This window comes from Pantherophis guttatus, chromosome 1 (assembly GCF_059756535.1).
Source record: "Pantherophis guttatus breed Tessera chromosome 1, ASM5975653v1, whole genome shotgun sequence".
NCBI lineage: Eukaryota > Metazoa > Chordata > Lepidosauria > Squamata > Colubridae > Pantherophis > Pantherophis guttatus.
In genome coordinates, this window is record NC_142063.1 from 69,296,458 (window position 1) to 69,316,314 (window position 19,857).

Here is a 19,857-nt window from a genome sequence, read left to right on the forward strand (position 1 = left end):
ATTTCCTATACCCTCAAGGGCAGTCGTGTGTGTGTGGGGTTGACAAATCTGTACCATGGCCTCATGACTCCTCTGTGAATTTTGAACTAGCAAACATCACTGGGATAAACATTGCAAAACACTGTGGCTTCATGACAAACATTTTCAAATCATCGTGGTTTCTAGCAGTTGCCAAGGCCAGCATTCTAGAAAGAGATGATGTCCTTTATAGTAAAGAACTGTGGAAAGAAAGAAGAGAAGGAAAAAAAATGGATTTTGAGCCTGAGTCAAACACCCACCATGGCCACGCCCATCATGACCAAACCCACCATTACCCCTCTCAACTCCGGCCACTCCCACCTCCCTGGTCATCCAAGGTAAAACACATCCCTGATGCGGCCCTCAATGAAATTGGGTTTGACATCCCTGCCATAAGGGATGTCAGAAAATATCTAAAGATTGAGTGTTGAATTGGTGAGTGTGCTTCAGAATTAAAAGACAAGTTATTCTTCCAGTTTAGACCTCTTCTGATATTTGTAACACTGCTTATTACTTTAGTTCTGATTTTCTGATTTAGAAAAAAGTTTATTTTTAAGTATTGCACAGTACTGCAGGGGAAGGCTTTTCTAATCAACAATGATCAAAAATGTATTTCCAAAATCTTATTGTTGTGCTATACTTAAACAGAAACCATTAAATTGCATCCAATTCCTAATTCTCTGCAGAGGGCAGAGATTTTTAAAGCCATCCAGAAAAGGAAAAATTGATACATTTTGTCAATAACGTGCTTGTGATTTCTCAATATCCCATGGTGGAATTTATGATGCAAAATGGCATTTCTGTAACTATTACCAAATCTGGGTCATATCCAAAGGATCAAAATAGTTTAAAATCTTGCCAATGCTGGTGAATTCTTGGGGGAAAAAATTACAGCTACTTTTTCAGGAATTCTTCCCCCCCCCCCCCATCATTTGCAATTATATTGAAATGGTTAAGTGATTCAATTTGGAAGTGTGAAAATAAGCAACCTTCTCCACTGTGCTGGAAAGGAAAGCAAAGGAGTCATTGAAGACAAGAACTGATGCGCAGTTCTGGAGATTAAAAGGACTTTTCACTGACTACAGATGACAGATCTGGCAGCCCTGACAATACCTTCCTGATTGCCTTTGCAGATTTTCAAGATTGAGTCAGGACATATTTTCCAGATGTGCCCATGGTAAAAAACAATAAAAAAGTGCAGATGCTGATAAAATTGAAAAGGACTCTGAAATGTATTTCTTTATTCTCCTGCACGTTGCCAGTTCGGTCTCACTTATGTATTTATATGCATTTCTTGACTAGCATTTAGGGAATTGCAGCCTCCAGAGTACCTTTTGGTTTGAAGAAGACACACTGTGGTGCATTTCATCTGTGGATATGGAGGTGGCTCTTCAGTCCCTGATAGAAAGCGCAGAGTCTAGCTCACTGGGGGCACTGAAAGTCCCTTGTTATGAAACTGTGGATGCCATTCTGTGATACCATTCAGTTTTTGGTGATGCCCGTCTTCAAAGGTGGTAGAGGCTTCATAGCATAGGTTTCGTCAGTGGATTCTGTCAGCAGCTGCAGCTTTTAGTTCCCTTGGCTGGATGTGACATTGTTTCAGGGTTCCTATTATAGCGTCTTTCTAGTGTTTGTGTGGTCAACTTTGAAGTCTCTTCCCAGATTCCAGTACACTGTATAGCAAATATTGTATATTGCATAAATAAAGGATGCTCTTTCTAGTCTGGACACGTTGGCAACTATGCTATCATTTTAGTCCTGTGCAAAATTTATAATGCCCTTTCTAGGCTGGATTCAGGCTGGAATATAGGTATGGAAATGGCATCAGTCATGCTTGTAGAGGACCATTAAAGGGCTTGGAGATGGTGCAATTGGTCTTATCCTCCTGGATCTCATGATGGCTTCAGGATTAGGGAGTGGGAAATGCCTTTTGTGGTCCATCTCCTCCTTCATCTGGTAAGGGATACTAGGTGGTCTTGGTGGGACTTGGTGGGAGACCTCAGAGTTTTCTCACCACTCTTTTTTGACATCTATGTGAAACTTCTGGATGAGGTAATTCAATGGCATGGGATGTGATATTATCAGTATGCCAATGGTTCTAGTTGTTCATCTCCACTGTTTTGTGCTGGCCTAGTGTGTGGAGGCTGTAAAGGTCTGGATGGGGAGCAACCAGCTTTGGTTAAACTGTAGCCAGATGGAGCGGCTTTGAGTTTTTGGCTTTCCAGGGTCCAGTGATGGGTAATTTTTAACTATCAATGGGGTAGCAGCTCCCCAGGCAGAACTACTGTACAATTTGGGAGTCTTCCCGGACTCACGATTCTTGCTTGATTCCTGCTTTCTTTGCACAAATATATCTTGCATGCCAATTGCTCCCATTCTTGCACTGAAAGGTCTTGCTCCCATTCCCTCGTGTCTTGGTCACTTCCTAGTTGGACTCTACATGGAACTGCCCTTGAAGGTCATCAGGATATTGTAGCTGGTTCAGAATACAGCAAATTGCAGGATATTGGGTACCTCTCAGTTTGCCCATGCTATACCACTGCTTTGTGAGTTGCATTAGCACCCAGTTGCTGTATAGATGCAACTCAAGGTGCTGGTTATTACCTTTAAACCCCTACATGGCACAGAACCAAGTAATCTGCCCACCCCACTAGGTTGGGTAGAGTAGGACAATCCAAGTCCCTTCCCTCAGTTGTTCCATCCAGTGGGTCAAGGAAGTATGCCCTTATTGTAAGAGTCCTTGCCATTATAGAATGCCCTTCCCCATGAGAACTGGCAGTGTCCATCTTCTTAGCTTTCTGGAAAGCCATGAAGAGCTGACCTTTCGCTTTTTAGTAGATGGTTTTCCTACATGCTTACTATTTGATGATGTTTACCAATTGTTTCATTAACATAGCTGGCTAAAGAAGAAGCTATGAATATTTATCTATTGCCAGCTGTTCTCTTGAGTTTATTTATTTATTTATTTATTGTTTAAATTTGTATACCGCCCTTCTCCCGAAGGACTCAGGGCGGTGAACAGCCAAAATGAAAATACATACAATATAAAATTTAAAATAATTTAAAACAGAATTAAATCGAATTGGCTTCCTAAAAATTAAAACCCATTACCCTTAAAATAACCCATTAAAATTTTAAACCAGCCCAGCTTGCTGAAATAGGAAGGTCTTCAAAGCTCGACGGAAGGTCCGGAGGTCCGGGATCAGTCATATTCCTGGGGGTAGCTCGTTCCAGAGGGCGGGTGCCCCCACAGAGAAGGCTCTCCCCCTGGGGGTCGTCAGTTGAAAGTTTGAAATATCCTCTTAAAGGTGAAGCCACATCTTTACTCTGTCAAGCATCTATCACTGAACTTACATTTCTTGAGGCAGTGGGAAGGTTTTCTAAAACAAGGCAAAGCATCACAACTGAGAAGAGGTTGCTTAATCTTCCCCATAATTCTTTTACAAATGGTGGTGTTTCTTCCTCCTGGGTCCCCCCCCCAAATTCTTGAAGATGTAAGCTTGCTTGAGATTGAAGATCCCTCTCTATGAGAGACATTTTGAGGGGAATATCCTATATCACAGATAGCAGCAGTATTTAGCATCCCTCTTTTGACTACTGAATAAGCATTGCAAGACAGCAACAGGCTGATCTTATAATAAGAATTACCCTGTGGTAAGATGAGCGGCCAATAAATTTAAGAATAAATAAAAAAAATAATCTTATAAGGCTATTCTATTTCAATATTGTGTATTTTGTGTTATTTGATTCTTGGTATGCACTAATATTCAGATTAGGCTGTATTTGATATAGTGTGCAGTGGTAGTTCATGATCCCTATCAATATTCAGGTCTATCACATCTGAAGCATCTGAATGTTAAAGTGGAAGTAGTGTAAAATCCTTGATTTCATATTCAAATTATAAAATGTGAATGGCAATTGGCAAAACATGAATTTGAGCTGGAATTCAATATTTTTAAAGTGATGTATTTTCTTTGTATCAGATTTATAAAAACAGAAAAAAGCTCTGTAAATTTAATGCATCATCTGATACTAGGTTCCTCAGGATATACTGTATAGCTTATGTATACCTGGTTATAAATTATCTAAATTTTAGCAAGTCTTTTGACCTAATCTTACTATGCTTTCGTATGCACAAGCTGTAAGCTGAATATCTTTTTATATACGAATGATATTAAATATTGTATGTATGAAAGAGACATGGGGTTCTATGTCTACTGTATGTCTTGATACATTTGACAAAATATGCTATATAACAATATATAACAATATTGTTTATAAATATAGAACAACAAGTGTCTATGCTAAAATGAAGTTTTTAACAATACATTTTTAGACGCATAAATATCTAACATCTAATTTAATTTATCATGTCTTGTTTTATTTTAGCCAATAAAAATGTGGTCTTTTCAGTTGATCAATCTTATGAAGGAACACAGAAGACAAGTAAAAATTTAGATTCCTTCCGCTTTCATTGCATAAAAAGCTTTGGACCAGTACTAAAAGTTAAAGTTCAGGTAATGGTCTCAGTTATCTTGAACCCACAGCAGCACAGGAAAATAAGTATGAATGTATCCCTTTTCCATGGACGCCCAATTATCCATCAGGTTATAGTGTAGTAATAAATAAATAACCGTCAGTACCATTCTGGTGATGTTTTAAAGGATCTTGAAGATTTGGCTCTTCACCTGGGCCTTTTTAAAAAAAATTTAATTTATATTCTGCACTTCTCCGGAGACTCAGGGCGGTTTACAATGCGTTAAGCAATAGCCTTCATACTTTTGTATATTTATACAAAGTCAGCTTATTGCCCCCATAATCTGGGTCCTCATTTTACCTACCTTAGAAAGGATGGAAGGCTGAGTCCACCTTGAGCCTGGGGAGATTTGAACTTGCAGTAATTGCAGACAGCAGATGTAAGTGGATGTTAATAACAGTGCTTTAGTCTGTTGAGCCACCAGAGCTCCCACCTTTTAGATTGTGTGAGCTGTTTTTTTCCCCCATCTGGGCTTGTTATTCTGACCATCCTCACTCTTCATTTTTGTAATTTGCTATTTTCTCATTTTTACTTTTTAAATATTTACTTTTTAATTTTTAAAAAAATATTTTAAAAATATGTTATACTTTTAATTTTAAATACTTTTTAAATATTTAAATAAATAGACATTTTGAAATAATTTGTAAATTGTAGCCAAAAATACAATGAGATAGTCTGCTTCCAACTAGCTGTTGAATATGTATATTTCTTTATCCAAGATTTGTACTAGATGGCAAAAAGTTTTCCGTGGAGTCAGCAAGAATTATTGTAAATTTAATGAAGGTTCAGAACAGTTAAAGGAAAATATAAGAAAAGAGACAGAATAATTCTTGAGGTCCAAGAACTGACAGTTCAGCTAGTTTTTTAAAATGTAAAACTTCAACTTGCCTGGAATTTGCCTGAATAAAAAGACATTCAAAGATTGAAAGGCCAGTTTATCATTACTATCATGATCATCATCAAGCAAGAAGCAACCTTCATTTTTAATATCCTACATCTTATTTATTTGGGTTATCTTTTTTTCTTCCCAGAACATTATACCTAACAAGGCCAGTGAATCTGATTATTCATTAATTCTGCCTTTGAAACTGCTTCCAGTTGGCAACCAAGTCAAAGTTGAATTACCAACAGGGAAGGCAAGTTTTGATTCTTGAAATGAATGATCACCTTTCCTGATACTGTTGCTGTTTTTTTAAAGCATATTTGGGTGATAAAAATAAACTATCATTTAAACTTTCTGTAAAGATCTGTTAAAAACTATGTTTTTATATATATATATAAAAAGGAAAATGCTGCTTCCCCTTCCCCCATAGATTCAATGTAACTGACTGCTGGTCAGAAATTATACATAAACTTTTTTTTTATTTGATTTATATGCTGCCCTTCTCCGGAGGCTCAGGGCAGCTTACAATGTATTAAGCAATAGCCTTCATATTTTTGTATACTTATACAAATTCAGCTTATTGCCCCGACAATCCAGGTCCTCATTTTACCTACCTTAGAAAGGATGGAAGGCTGAGTCAACCTTGAGCCTGGTGAGATTTGAACTTGCAGTAATTGCAGGCAGCTGATGTTAATAACAGTGCTGTAGTCTGCTGCACCACCAGGGCTCTTCATAAACTACATAATGTAGTTCATACATAATGTTATATATATATACAAACATATTAATATTCACACATAATATTCATATATAATATTTTGTAGTTCATACATACATATATTATGTAGTTCATACATAAACTACACAATTACTGCTTTCAGTAATTAATTAATTAATAGGAATCTCTTATTTTGAAGTAGGGAGCAACATACTAGAAACTCTATTCTGGCTTCAAAACACGAATTAGTGAAATTTCAAGAATAAGGGACTTTCCGAGCTGTTAATTGGCTCAAGAATAGACAATGGAACATCATCCAAGGATCATTTTACTTATTTTGCATTATTTATGAGAAAGACAAGACAAAGATTCTTTCTCCCCCCCCAATCTTTTTCATACTCAGAAAATGGCAAGTTTCCCACAAATATGCAAACTGAATCTTTCCCGTGATCATTTATTACATGTATGTTTCACACTTTTTCATACATTGAAAAACGGAAGTCTTAAGTCTAATATAGTACTTTCTGTGTTTCTTTATTGATTGATAAATTGATTATAAGTACTCCTATGCACTCCTTGATTGAACAAATCTAAAGAGTTCATTTGTTGTTTTTTTCACATGCCCAACTTATTTGTCTCTCTACCCCTTTTAGTTCACTGTCTTCACTAATGCATGTTTTTGGGGTTTTAGGGGAGTACCTTGGAGCTGTATCTCCAGGTAATTGACCGGTAAGGTATTTTCTTTCTATTTTTTGGGGCACAGTTAATACACCGAGTGAATGCAAAGGAAAAACAGTTTATCCTCAGCATGAATGACATGTGCACCATTTGTGCATAATTTGAAGCTTGTATGTAATTCCCTACTATCTCATTTATAGTTCTCCAGAAATTCACTAGCAAAACTACCATATTCCACTGCTTTGATTTCAGACTCCTTTGGTGGTTTGAAAAGTGGGAATGAGAACAGTTTCCCCCTATATCTCATTTTTGCCCTGAAACGTTTCACAAAGAGTTTCCCCAAAGCCTAAAATAATTTTCCCAAACCTGAAAAGGAAAAGGAAAAATTCAGCCACAGCCCTTCTTGGAGTTAACAAGCTGAGATGTAGCCTCTGACCTTTCAAATATTCTCTATTTCAATACTCCTTAAATGAGAACTTGGTTTTTCTAATTGTAGTCTAATCTACTATAGGCTTCAGATATAAATTCAGATTTACATGGGAAGCCAGCTGGATTAATGAATGAATTGGTGGTATTGCTGGTCATTCTTCAATGCTCTAAGGCTGGACTTCCTCCCGAGGTGCTCCCTTTGCATAAAACAGTTCAATTGAAGCAGGAGGAAATCAAGGCTTAGTGCAATGAAGAGCATCCAGCAATCCTCAATTGATTGGCATGGGGCTGATTTTGATTTCCATAGAGATCTGAAACCATATCTGGTAAAGGGCTGTAAATTGTGAATTGATATTCAGCTCACTGCATTATTGTTGAAATGATTGGACAACTGTCTATGCTTAGCAGTGATATGGCTGTTTCGGTGTCCCAGGTCACAGAATCTTGATGTGCGCTTGGGTTATGAACTTTGTCCTGGTGAGCAGGATTTTCTGCGCAAGAGGAAAAAGGTTGTTGCAGATGCCCTGTATAAGCTTTTTAATCTAGGAGAGAAGTTACAAGAGGATGAGGTATGTGGACTTCTTGTAATTATTTGCATGTTAAATGATTAATTACCATCTATGGACAAGCATAATGGTGCCTGCACAATACATTAGATTGAAAATGTAAGTTCAGGAGCTGCCATGTGTATGATTCTAACAGAGATTGTCTGGACACAAAATGGAAGCCATATTGGATTTCTAGAAATCAGCCTTGTTACGTAAATTCATAGAAAGTTACAAAATCTGGTTTCTGGATATCCATTTTGGATTTGCACCATAAGCTAAGCTTCTGTTTGTATATAGCTTGATCCTACATATAAGCTGATGTAGATGTAAATCCTATAAAGAGAACCAATTTGGTGTAGTGTTTAAGGCACCAAATTAGAAACTCAGAGTCAGAAGGTATTCTTTCTGGGCCCGTGTTAGACACAAAGCCAGCTGGATGACTTTGGGCCAGTCTCTCTCTCTCAGCCTTAGGAAAGAGGCAATTGCAAACCACTTCTGAAAAACCTTCTCAAGAAAATTGGAGAGACTTGTCCATCTGCTTACTTAGAAGCCAAAACTTTATAAATCTTTTAAACACACACCTAAAGTTCCCGCTCTTCTTATTACTTAGCCAAGATCAAAATTAGCAAAAATATCTAATGACATAAATATATAACTCTCTTGTCCATTTACTCTATGCTCCCCTCATGCCTCTCTTTAACAATTAAATAATATAAAAAAGAAATTAATGTAACTTTATCAAAAATAATTTCTCCTTATATAGATGTCAAAAACTCATCTGCTACCCCATTAGTTATTTCTAAAAGAAACATTATCCAATCCATATAACCATTCAACATCATCAAAAATAAAACCTCATTATTTAGCCAGGTAGTCAAATTAACCAATTATATATTTTTTCCTTTCTTACTACCTTTCTTAAATCCCATAAATAAAATTCTGACTCCTGTTTTTTTTAGAATATTTTTTTCTTGTATTGAAATTTTTATCATTTTTCAAGTCCACTTGCAATTTCCATGAAGTAACTCCAATAAATTTCTTATATCTCAATTAGAAAGGGTAATCCACAATGTCTTTTTCAATGTTTGAACATCTAATTGTGTTTGTAATCAACTGTTTCCAGAAGGATTTGTTAATCTTCAATTGTAACTTGTGGTTCCAGTAAAAAGTTCACTTCACATTCCATAAATCAAATACTTCTTTTAAAGTAGCCATCTTGTGCTCTAGTAATAGACCTTTAAGGTTTTCTTTTACAACTGATATATAAACAAGACAGCTTTCCTACAGAAGAGTTTTTTCTATTCACGCTTTCACAAAGAAAAGTTCCTTTTTCTATTTTAAATAAATAAAAAATATTTTATTTTATTTTAATCTTTTTAGTTTAGTTTTTGTAAGGCAAGCAAAAATCAATCAAGTTCTCAGACATTTCTAAATATTATAGTCCCAGAAATAATGACAATCACCAAAGAGAAACACCCATATCTAAACAAAATATCTCTTTAACTGAAAAAGGAATTATAATCCAAAAATTAGAATAAGGAATGTCAGTTTTACTGTCCATAAATTTAGGCTGTGACTCAGCTGTGAACTCACTTGAACTCACCTATCTGTTGTTCAACTCACTAGCCAATTGGGAAAAAACTCTGTTTCCACGACTTATTCTTGATGAGTGATAGCATGAAGGACATACGTTGATTTCAAGTTTCCTCTTTAAATCTAGAAGGAAAAAAAATCCCCCCCCCAAATCTGGAGGCGAAAAAAAAACTATGTCATTGTTTCCCTCTGGAGACGGTTAAGCTGCTATTTTCTCCACTGCAAACTGGAACTGTCAATTTGGTCTATTAAAAGATAATTTGGGGTTGGAATGTTATCTTCTAGAGTCTATGATTGTTCTATGGCCAAAGTCACTGTTTATATTATTAATGAAGTGATTGCTTATATTTCTAACAGGTCCCAGTGATTGGTCTTTTGGCAACTGGAGGTGGTATCAGAGCCATGTCATCCTTGTATGCTCAACTCTCAGCCTTCCAGAAGCTGAACCTTTTGGATTGCATTACATATATCACCAGTGCTTCTGGATCAACATGGTAAAAACTAAGGGGAATGTGTTACATTTAATTAGAATTCCAATTATATTGGGCTCAAGGCTGAGAAAATTATGTCCATGGAAATGAACACAATTAGAAAAATACACCATTCACCCTGCTTTTCATTGATGAGTGGTTTTGGGACTTCACTCTCTCTACTCCTTCATTAGAGTAGGACTATGAAAGTCAGTGTTCTACTGAGCAGAAGGGATTCCTTGTTGGAGCAGAAATGTTCCACCACCCCAATTCTGAGTGTAAAATGATTTAACAATATCATTGGAGGCTGGACTAAAAGTTGAGAATCAAGGTGAATAACCATATCTTTTAGCCAGAAAAAAAGGTGAACTTCAAATTTGGGTTAAGGATCACTATCATTATTACTAGAATTGAATTGTCCATGTGCAGTATATGTCAGCATTTAATAAAGGACAAGAGTAAATTTTTCTATTTCAAAATATATGTCCAAAGAGTTAATTAAAACCATCAGGATTTCATTCTTTGGGCAATTCCACTTGAAAACTAGATCCCAACATCAGAATGATGACTTTATAAGAACAGTTTCTAAAATGCTTGGAAATATACTATGAATGTATAATAGTGGAGAAATTTCCATTTTATTAAATATAATTTTTCTCACTACTGCAGGACGCTGACAAATTTGTATCATCATATTGACTGGTCACATCAAAGTTTTGAAGAGCACATCAATAATATAAAAAGACAGTTGCTGAAGAACAAAAATAATATTATTTCTACTGAGAGATTGAAGCAGTTTCACAAAGAGCTAACTAAGCGGATAAAAGCTGGTCATCTTTCATCTTTTACAGCACTCTGGGCCCTTATTCAGGAAGCTTTTCTCCACAATGAAGTATGTTAATTATTTGTTATGCAGCAAAGATGTGATCCCTAGTTTCTCCTATTGAAGCAGCAATGTTACATCATGTAACATCATCTGTGTTGGTGAGTGTGGGTTGCCTCACACTTCCGAACGCTGATGATGTTATCTACTTGGGTAATGAAACATCTGCAAAAAAGGCAAGCAAGCTCAGAGAATACCAAGGATTTCCCAGTTTAACCCTGAGCTACATGTATTCTCTTCTATTGAATGATACATATATTAAAATATTTATTTTGTTTCCCTTTGATTGAAGGCAAATCCCTGTAAGCTCTCAGACCAGCAACAAGCTTTGAATCAGGGGCAAAACCCTTTTCCTATTTACGCAGCCATCAATGTCAAAGAAGAAAATATCAACACTTTTGACTTTAGAGGTGGGTACCCACACATCAGTCTCTCCACGGTGGAAACGTGGGCTTTGATCGCATGCTCTAGGCATTGGAAGAGAGGAGAAAAAGGGAAGAGCATGAAATGTTGACCTTGAATTTAATATAACGAGTACTTCCTATTTATCATGAATCTCAGAGTACAGTACTTCTACATGGATTATATAGGGAAGATTGCATTATACTCATTTTCACCCAATTTCACCAAGGCAGAAAGATCACGCAGAAAATCAAAGAGAAAAATATAGTACTGTAATATTTAAGCTATTGATAGGTTAGATATGCACAATTTGCACTGATAAGAGGTGAAGCCCAAAACATCCAGCAAGGTACCTGTTTCCTGTCCTGATCTAAATTATCTCTGCTTGCATTATTATTTAGGATAATGAAAAATGTTCTCCTCTACATCAATATTTGCTTGAAAGGATAGGCTTCTGTTTTTGCTGAGCAACTAGGCATTTTTCTTTTTTTTTTTAGCATCCACATCTAACCTCCAAAATATAATATGTTGAAAGCTAGTGATTCAAATCTACATCTAAATAAGAAGAAATGACATTATCTTTTATTGGCCAGGGATTATAGATAGTTCTAGTAATTTCTTCTAAAAAGTTATGCGTTAGATTTGTATAACTATTTAAATGGTTATAAATTATTCCATTAAACAGCTTTTCATTGTTCTCTATGTTATAAACATAGTGATGCAAGTAGTTCATTAAATACAAACTTCTAGTTTGTCATGTTTTGCACTTAGATTTGTGGAAGATATCACAAAATTGATAAAGGTAATTGGGACAAGATGGTTGTTTGTCTGATGCTATTTTTTCTACAAGAAATCTCCCTGGAGGTCTGTCTATCTGTCTGTCTGTCTGTCTTTTTTTCTTTCCCTCCCTCCCTCCCTCCCTCCCTCCCTCCCTCCCTCCCTTCCTTCCTTCCTTCCTTCCTTCCTTCCTTCCTTCCTTCCTTCCGATTTCATTTTTGGATCAGTAGCCAACCAAGCTGTCTTTCACTCTTTTGTGCACCCCTTTGTTGCAGAATGGGTGGAGTTCAATCCTTACGAAGTGGGTTTCCTAAAATATGGTGCACAGATTCGCTCAGAGGAGTTTGATAGCGAATTCTTCATGGGAAGAATGGTAAAGAAGATCCCAGAGTCCCGGATTTGCTATATGGAAGGTGATCTGTTTAATTATAAGCTAAAGGAAAATACAGCAGAGCTTCTCAGTGAAACCTTGGAAAGATCCTGTCTTCCTGGGTAGTCTTAGACTTCTAGACTTTTACTCCAAAGCGATCAGAGCTCCATTGCGGCAGTTAAAATATTAAAAAAAAGTTAAAGTTAAAATCATGTGGAAGAGGAGAGGCCTTCATCCTGCAGTGGATAGACAATGGCTAAAATGATATATCACACACACACACACATATACAACATGTAAGATTATGAATCTGTAAAAGACTCATACTGATCAATGTACCTTTCACTGTTTGTGTTATATTTTGTTTAATCTCAGCATTGAACATTGACATATGTAGGGCATTACATAGAAAACACAACAATTGCAACTTAACCAAAACTGGGATTCCTTTAAATTCAGCCAAATTTATTTAATTTATTTTATTCGATTTTAAATTTTGTATATTTATGTGTTTTATTTCATGGCTGTACACCGCCCTGAGTCCTTCGGGAGTAGGGCGGTATAGAAATTCAATAAATAATAATAATAAAAATGCTTTTATTTTAAACTAAAGGTGCATTTCATGAAAGTTTCTTCCTGCTCCCTTTGTCACCAAGAAGTTGCTTTCATGAGTTGCATCACAGCATTGGAAGAAATTTAGTCTGCCTTGGCCAACTCCCTATTCAGTGCAGGGTTCCACTACTATAAATAAATGAATGATAAAATGTATAACATTTTAGTTTGGAGCACTGGAGTGCATATAGGCACATCCCTCCATGAGAGCCTATATGATGTAGTGCTTAAGGTATTGGATTAGGATTAGGACCAGAGGCATTCAGGTTCTATAGGAGCTTGCTGGATGATTTAGGGCCCTCATTCTCCTTCAGACTACTTTTTTTTACAGAGTTTTGGTAGAGTCTTGCACCGTTATTGTAAACACATACCAGATGAAAATACTGAACATTGCAACATTCCCAAAGTGAATATCCTTCAGATATGGTGGATCACAATTTCCTTAATTTCCAACCAGGAAATTGCTAGTTACCAGAAAGTACCAAGTGGAGGAAGACTATGAGAGTCAGCCATTAGACCAAAGTCATTTTCTACAACAGGGATTCAGAAATGCATCCTGTGCTAATTTGCATTCGGATTTTAGTTCTTCTGCTTTCAGCAGCCAGGATTTGGACTAATTTTTTTTATGCCTGAGGCCCTTTCTGGCAACCATTTCACCATTTGAAAGTCCAGAGAGCATTGTGTCCAAATAGGCAATTAGAGATGAGGGAATCTTCAACTGATAAATCCCCTCATATGGCCTTCAGGTTCTATCCCTGCTTTCCTTACAAACATTGGGCTTCAAGAAACTGACTGCTTGGAGGCAGGGCCAAAGAGGGACAATTGTATGGAGAGAGAGGTAGCCATAGAAAGAAAGATAGGTGGGGATGTATGGATACTTGCATAGGTAATCTGCTGAGACTTCCCATTTTTCTCAATGAAAAAAAATGATGGAAGCAGTGTTGTGCAGCAAACAGCAACTTTGAGGCATATCTGTATTTAATCACACTGCAAATACCAAAGGATGGAACATGTATCGTAACAGCACGATGCTCTGAATCTAACTGGAGGTATGAATGGAAAAGGTGGGTGAAAAATAGAGAAACTGTGTTCACCTCACACACCCTGAACCTAAACCAGCCAATCATAATTTAGCTCAATACATTGTGCAAATTTAAGATGATTGGATAAACATCTAGCAAAAAAGGTGGTAGCTTTGGTTTTGATATCACTGGCTTTTGACTCCTGTTAGGATTTCCTTCAGGTTATCCAGCTGTGTTGTAATACCTTCTCCTATTTTTATTCTTGTCATAATGGCTGGGTTTGTATAGCATAATAGTTTAGATTAAAATGAGGTTGGGTGATTTGTATTCAGCCTGATTAGGGGACCAAGCCATTGTCCTAGCATAATCTGCGATCATTTTAAAGCATAATATGCTTTGTTTATTTATTTGGCTATAGTGTGTCATCTAAACTCAATACCTGTGCTTTGTTACTGTGTTAACAGTGGATATGACACTATCAACAGAATCTCTTATCAGCCATAATGGTTTTGTTAATACTGTGATGCTAAATTGTGTCTATAGTATTTAATTAGCTGGCAGTAATAAATATTTATCACAGTTTCTCAGTCTAATGACCCTATATCCTTTGATACAGTTGAGATGGACTATAATTTGAGTTCATGTAACGTCTTCAATGTGGTTGGTCTTGTAGGTATCTGGACTAACATCTTCAGTCCAAATCTCCTCGATTGTTTGTACTGGGCTACAACACCAAAAGAATTCTGGGAACGATGGGTGAAAGACATGTCAATAAAGCGTAAGAATTTCAATACTATTTTAGTCTTTGCATTGTCAGAGTTTTAAAATAATTTTTGCAAAGTAAAATAAAAGAGAGAGACATTCTATCCCTTCTTTTTCTGGTCACCTACTCAATCAGATAGGAACTAATTATGGGACGATTGCAGCTATTATAACCTATTATTCAAAAATTATAGTTAGTCAAGAAAATAGGGACTTATTCTGATTTATGAATATTTTGATGTTTAAGGAAAATGACATTTCTGGGTTATGTATTGGATATAGAGCATTGTAATCTTTGCAATAGGTGCATATAATAACAATGAAAAAGAAATGTAAATATATGAATCCTTTTTTATTCTGTCATATATTTCTTAAATTTCTCCTCAGTAGATACATGAAATTTCTCCGTGCCTGCTCATAACCAGCAGTGAAACTGTTGCCTCTTAGCCCAAAATTACAGTTATAAACAATGACACCTTTGAAGAAAATTGTACTTATGTGGCTATTCTTTAGGGCTTGACAGTGGATGAGTGATGGTGGTGTACTTGTGGAATTATAATAATGAGCTGTTTGTTTAGTATTTTCTTATGCACAACTTTGATTTATTGCCTACTCTCCTGCTCATATGTGGGTAATACATATAAAAGTTCCACCTGGAATCAGTGCTGGAGAAAAAGCTAATTAGCAGGCTGAGCCTGTGATAGGAGGGGAGCTCATTTTTAAGCTCCTGTGACTCAGATTTGTGTCTGTGTTTGCAGGGCATATTCCTTTTTGATGCACTATTTTCAATGGAATGTGCTACATTAAAAAAAGCCTCACTAATCCAGAAGTGTTATATTTTGAAAATAAAAGTAAAAGTTGCCATACATGAAGTATCTCTATATTTTGTTTCAGATAAGAATTATTCTTCAAGTCCTTATCCTGCTACGGTCTACAAGCCTCCAAGTTATCCCTGTGGAAAACTTTGTGAAATCTTCAATGACATTTTAACTGATCGTCCTTTAAGGGGGGAAAATTATAACTTCCTACAAAGCTTTGATTTTGATAAAGATTATCTGGATCAGAAAGAATTCATGAAATGGAGTGGTAAATGAGAATGATAATTTCTAGAAACACTGTAAATGTTCAGAATTGAATCAGTTCAGAAATATCTCAGTTTCATAACTATGGAGGTACAAAAGTGATAGTTATATAGTCCTATGATATCTATTCCTTAAAAGGAGATCTTTGATCTAGATCTTACAAATGAAAGAGAGATGACTAGCAAGAAGATAAAGTAGATGAGAGTATATTTTCATGTATTACAAAAGAGGTATAATAATAAGTGTGTTTTGGAGGTAGGTGACATGCAATTATTCTTCCTGAAATAGCACTATAGGGAACACAACTTTCTCTAGAGGAAAAGAAGTATCACAAATATTTATTTTGCTCCTGGGAATATTTATTGAAACACACTAAGCTTATTTTGTTTCTTTTTTGGGAAATGACCTTGTAGAAGATTGAATTTGGCCTTCATTTAGTTCTGGAATGGTTTCCCATTTTTACATTCCCAATGGCCAATGAGCCACAAAACAATTCTTGTTCATTACACATTTGGAGCAAATGGGAGTTGTTCCCACTATTATATTTTCAGAATAGTCTGTTTTCAGAGATTTCTTCATTAAGTTTCTCCTTTATTCACACCATATATAATTCTGAACATCTCAATCATATCTCTTATCATTGTTTCCTTTCTAAGACAATGTGAGGCAGCACAGGGTTTTGTTGGTGAAAGACTGTGGAGTTATCTCACGTTGGTTGAAAAAAAAGTGTATCAATTGTCTTTCAGATACTATATTTGACACTTCTTCTAACAAGTTGACACCAAACACAAAATCCCTCTGTTTAATAGATGTAGGATATTTTATGAACAACAGTGGTATATCACTTCTCAAGCCAGAAAGGAATGTGGATATAATTATTCTTCTGGATTATGGGATGACTGGAATCTTAAGGGTGAGCACTGAATCTTCTACACTGCTTATCATAGACAATTACAGATTCTTCGGTAGGGAAGTTTCTGATTTACATATGGGAAGCAAAATGAATATATTTGGGAAGATTTTTCTCTTTTGGTCTCTTCTTTAGCAAATGAAGATGATGGCTGAATACTGTGAAATCCAAGGCATTCCCTTTCCAAAGGTTCATACGAGTGAGAAAGAGCGAAAGAATATGAAGGAGTGCTACGTTTTCTCAGATGAAGATAATCCCAAAGCACCAATAGTAATTTGTTTTCCACTGGTCTGTCACACCTTCCAAGAATACTCAGCACCAGGTAAATTCAGCTGATTTAAGCATTTACTGTTTCTTCAGTGATTTCTTTAATTCACATGTTGACCGAAATCCCTTCTGCAGTGACATTTCCCAAGGTTTAAAGAAAACTACACTTTTCAAATTGTGCAAATACACACATTTTCAAATTGTGATCATTAATTATGTATGCATACACAGACATTGTTCTGTTTTCTGAATATTAATCAAGTAAACATGGCAAATTTAAGATGTGTGGAATTCAATTCCCAGAATTCCCCAGCCAGCATGTTCACACGTCTTAAGTCCACACATCTTAAAAAAAACACTGAGCTAGAGGAAGACACTATTGAATTATTCTATTTAAAAATAGCTTAGGTAGTTCTTGCTTTTAAATCTGCACCTGAAATATACTCAGCAACCCAGATTGGTATTGGCCCTCTAGAGCAGCGGTTACCAACTGGTGGTCCATAGACCACTGGCGGTCCGTGAGAAAATTTTGGTGCTCTGCAGAAAAATTATTTGCATTTTTTATATTGCACTAAATCAGGGGTCCTCAAACTACGGCCCCTGGGACAGATACATGCAATGATTTAACAACTGGGTTACTCACTTAACAAATCCATTGATTCACTTAACAACTGTGGCAAGAAAAAGTCATAAAATGGGATAAATTCACTTAACAAATGTTTCACTTAGCAACATAAATTTTGGGCTCAATTGTGATTGTAAGGATTACATGTATCATTTCCAAGATTACTCTTAAAACCACATAGTATAGATTCCTTGCAAACATTTTCATATTGTAATATGCAAAAGCTTTGAATCATAAGAGTTTCAACCTCCACCCTCACCCTTGGCATTTCAAGTTTTATTTCTCTGGCATGGGTTCAGACTGAAACAGATGTGCAAGTACAGGAGAAAAGGACATGTTGCTTAATAATTCCTCAAGCCCTTTTAGGATTTCTCAGTTTCAGGTCATGCAAGAAACAATTGGCATAGCTGTAATAATACCTAATTTCAAGTACACTCTGAAGTAGCTTTTCAATTTGCATTAAAAAAAAAAAAAGGATTTCCCATAATATTGCCACCAAGATTGGAAAGCATTTCTTAGCCCTGCAAACTATGTGTGGCTGTTAAAAAACTATTCTTTAAATACTCAAAAGGCTACCCATGGTAACTATTGATTGAAATTATTTCTTTCACAGGCACTAATAGCTAAAAAAAAGAATTTTTTCCATGCTGTTAATTTCACCAGCAAGATAGTGTACATCAGTCAGGGCAAGGGTTCGGAGCAATATTTTATATTCTGGGATATGGCAGATTTTTTAAAATGTTGACAGAAAAAACTGCTCCTTTTTCCTCTTGATTGGAAAAAGAGGGTTTCCAGAGAAACCTGCTTGACTGTTGGGATTTCTACCTGGAGTTTTACTGACATATTGCAGTAATATTCCAGAACGGAAGTGCTTTCTCTATAGTAGATAATTTTAACTTCCACTGTTCAGGAAAATGGAGAATGCCTATCAATATACCATTGCTATATCAGCTCCAGAAAACGAGGGCACAAAATAGATAAGTTGATATAAATAATTTATTTTGCTTCTAAGTATCAAATGTTTTAAATCTTTACCTACAGGGCATTGTTTTGCTTCAAATAAGGTTCACTCACTCACTTTTTTAACCTTTCAGGGGTCAAACGCACTCCTTCCGAAATGCAAGAAGGTAAAGTCAATCTGGAAGAAGAAGTCTCACCCTATCAGACCCTTGATATAAACTATACTGAAGAAAACCTTGACAAACTAATACATTTATGCAGCTACAATATTCTTTATAGCAAAGACATTATCTTCCAAACCATTCAAAGCGCTTTGCAGAAAAAACGGCATGGTGGGTCCAGAAATGATAAACAATAATTATTTGTCTCTTTAAAGAGAAGAAATCCAATATGTAACATGATGCATTGTTTGAAGCAATATTAATTGGTTTTCAATATGCTGTAGTTTGTTGGATGCTTGGATAATTCTCACTCTTGATTTAGCAAGTGGATTTAAAACTAAATATACTGCTGTAGGCTTTCACAGCTGGTATTTGTTGGGCAGTGATGGGCTTCAGAGTTTTGTGATCGTGGTCTATAAAACAGATGTTCTATGTTAAACAGCAGCTCTGCCTTCAGAGGCAAAGGGGTCAGCTAAGCAGAAGCACAGGCCACTGAGCAAGGACTGACAGGGATCCTAACTTTATAGTCAGGCATCCTGACTATTTGGCCTTTAGCAGAACAGGTTTCCAATTGGGGCAGGTTGGTAAGAGCTAAGAGATGGTGAGAGATCACGTTGCCTCTGAAGATGCCAGACACAGTTGTTGGCAAAACATCAAGAAATCTGTTCTCTAGATGAGGGTCACTATACCCGAAGCCCAATGGCTTTTAAACTCCTAATTTATTTGAAATAGCCATGTTGCATCAGGTAAACTCTAGTTTGTGTGCCTGTACAATCAAGCTATAATTTGATCAGTTTTGTTCTCTTAGTACTTCTAATTCTATTATTTCTTCAATTTTCTTATAAAGGTGAGATTAATAAAAGACATACATTCAAATATTACCTATTAGTGTTATCCAACATTTACTGTTAGAAGTGATTTTAGAGATGGTGTTGACTGAAATTGATGACATACTGTTTTCTGAAATAATTTAACCATAATTATGTTTCTTTATAACATTGTAAGAGAACTTATTCTCTATCACTGTATTGGATATGATGAGATGTGGTTGGATTTTAACACTTGCAGAAAAGCATGAACTAACTTGACTTTGTTCGGTATCAGCTGTAAATAGTTGCAGTATATAAACAAGGATAAATATTTACTTTGT

General features: G+C 36.0%; 1 protein-coding gene across 1 annotated transcript in view; it reads left to right on the forward strand.

Moving 5' to 3' along the window:
* LOC117666175 (cytosolic phospholipase A2 beta-like) overlaps window positions 1-18,904 on the forward strand; it is a 34,375-nt gene extending 15,471 nt beyond the window's left edge. The window contains exons 8-20 of the mRNA XM_034418660.3: window positions 4,408-4,535; window positions 5,587-5,691; window positions 6,848-6,885; window positions 7,697-7,832; window positions 9,762-9,898; window positions 10,544-10,766; window positions 11,050-11,167; window positions 12,212-12,349; window positions 14,614-14,718; window positions 15,597-15,788; window positions 16,531-16,697; window positions 16,830-17,016; window positions 18,681-18,904. Of these exons, the coding sequence (XP_034274551.1) occupies window positions 4,408-4,535; window positions 5,587-5,691; window positions 6,848-6,885; window positions 7,697-7,832; window positions 9,762-9,898; window positions 10,544-10,766; window positions 11,050-11,167; window positions 12,212-12,349; window positions 14,614-14,718; window positions 15,597-15,788; window positions 16,531-16,697; window positions 16,830-17,016; window positions 18,681-18,904 (1,898 nt within the window). The remainder of the gene's footprint in view (window positions 1-4,407; window positions 4,536-5,586; window positions 5,692-6,847; window positions 6,886-7,696; window positions 7,833-9,761; window positions 9,899-10,543; window positions 10,767-11,049; window positions 11,168-12,211; window positions 12,350-14,613; window positions 14,719-15,596; window positions 15,789-16,530; window positions 16,698-16,829; window positions 17,017-18,680) is intronic.
* The last annotated feature ends 953 nt before the right edge of the window (window positions 18,905-19,857 follow it).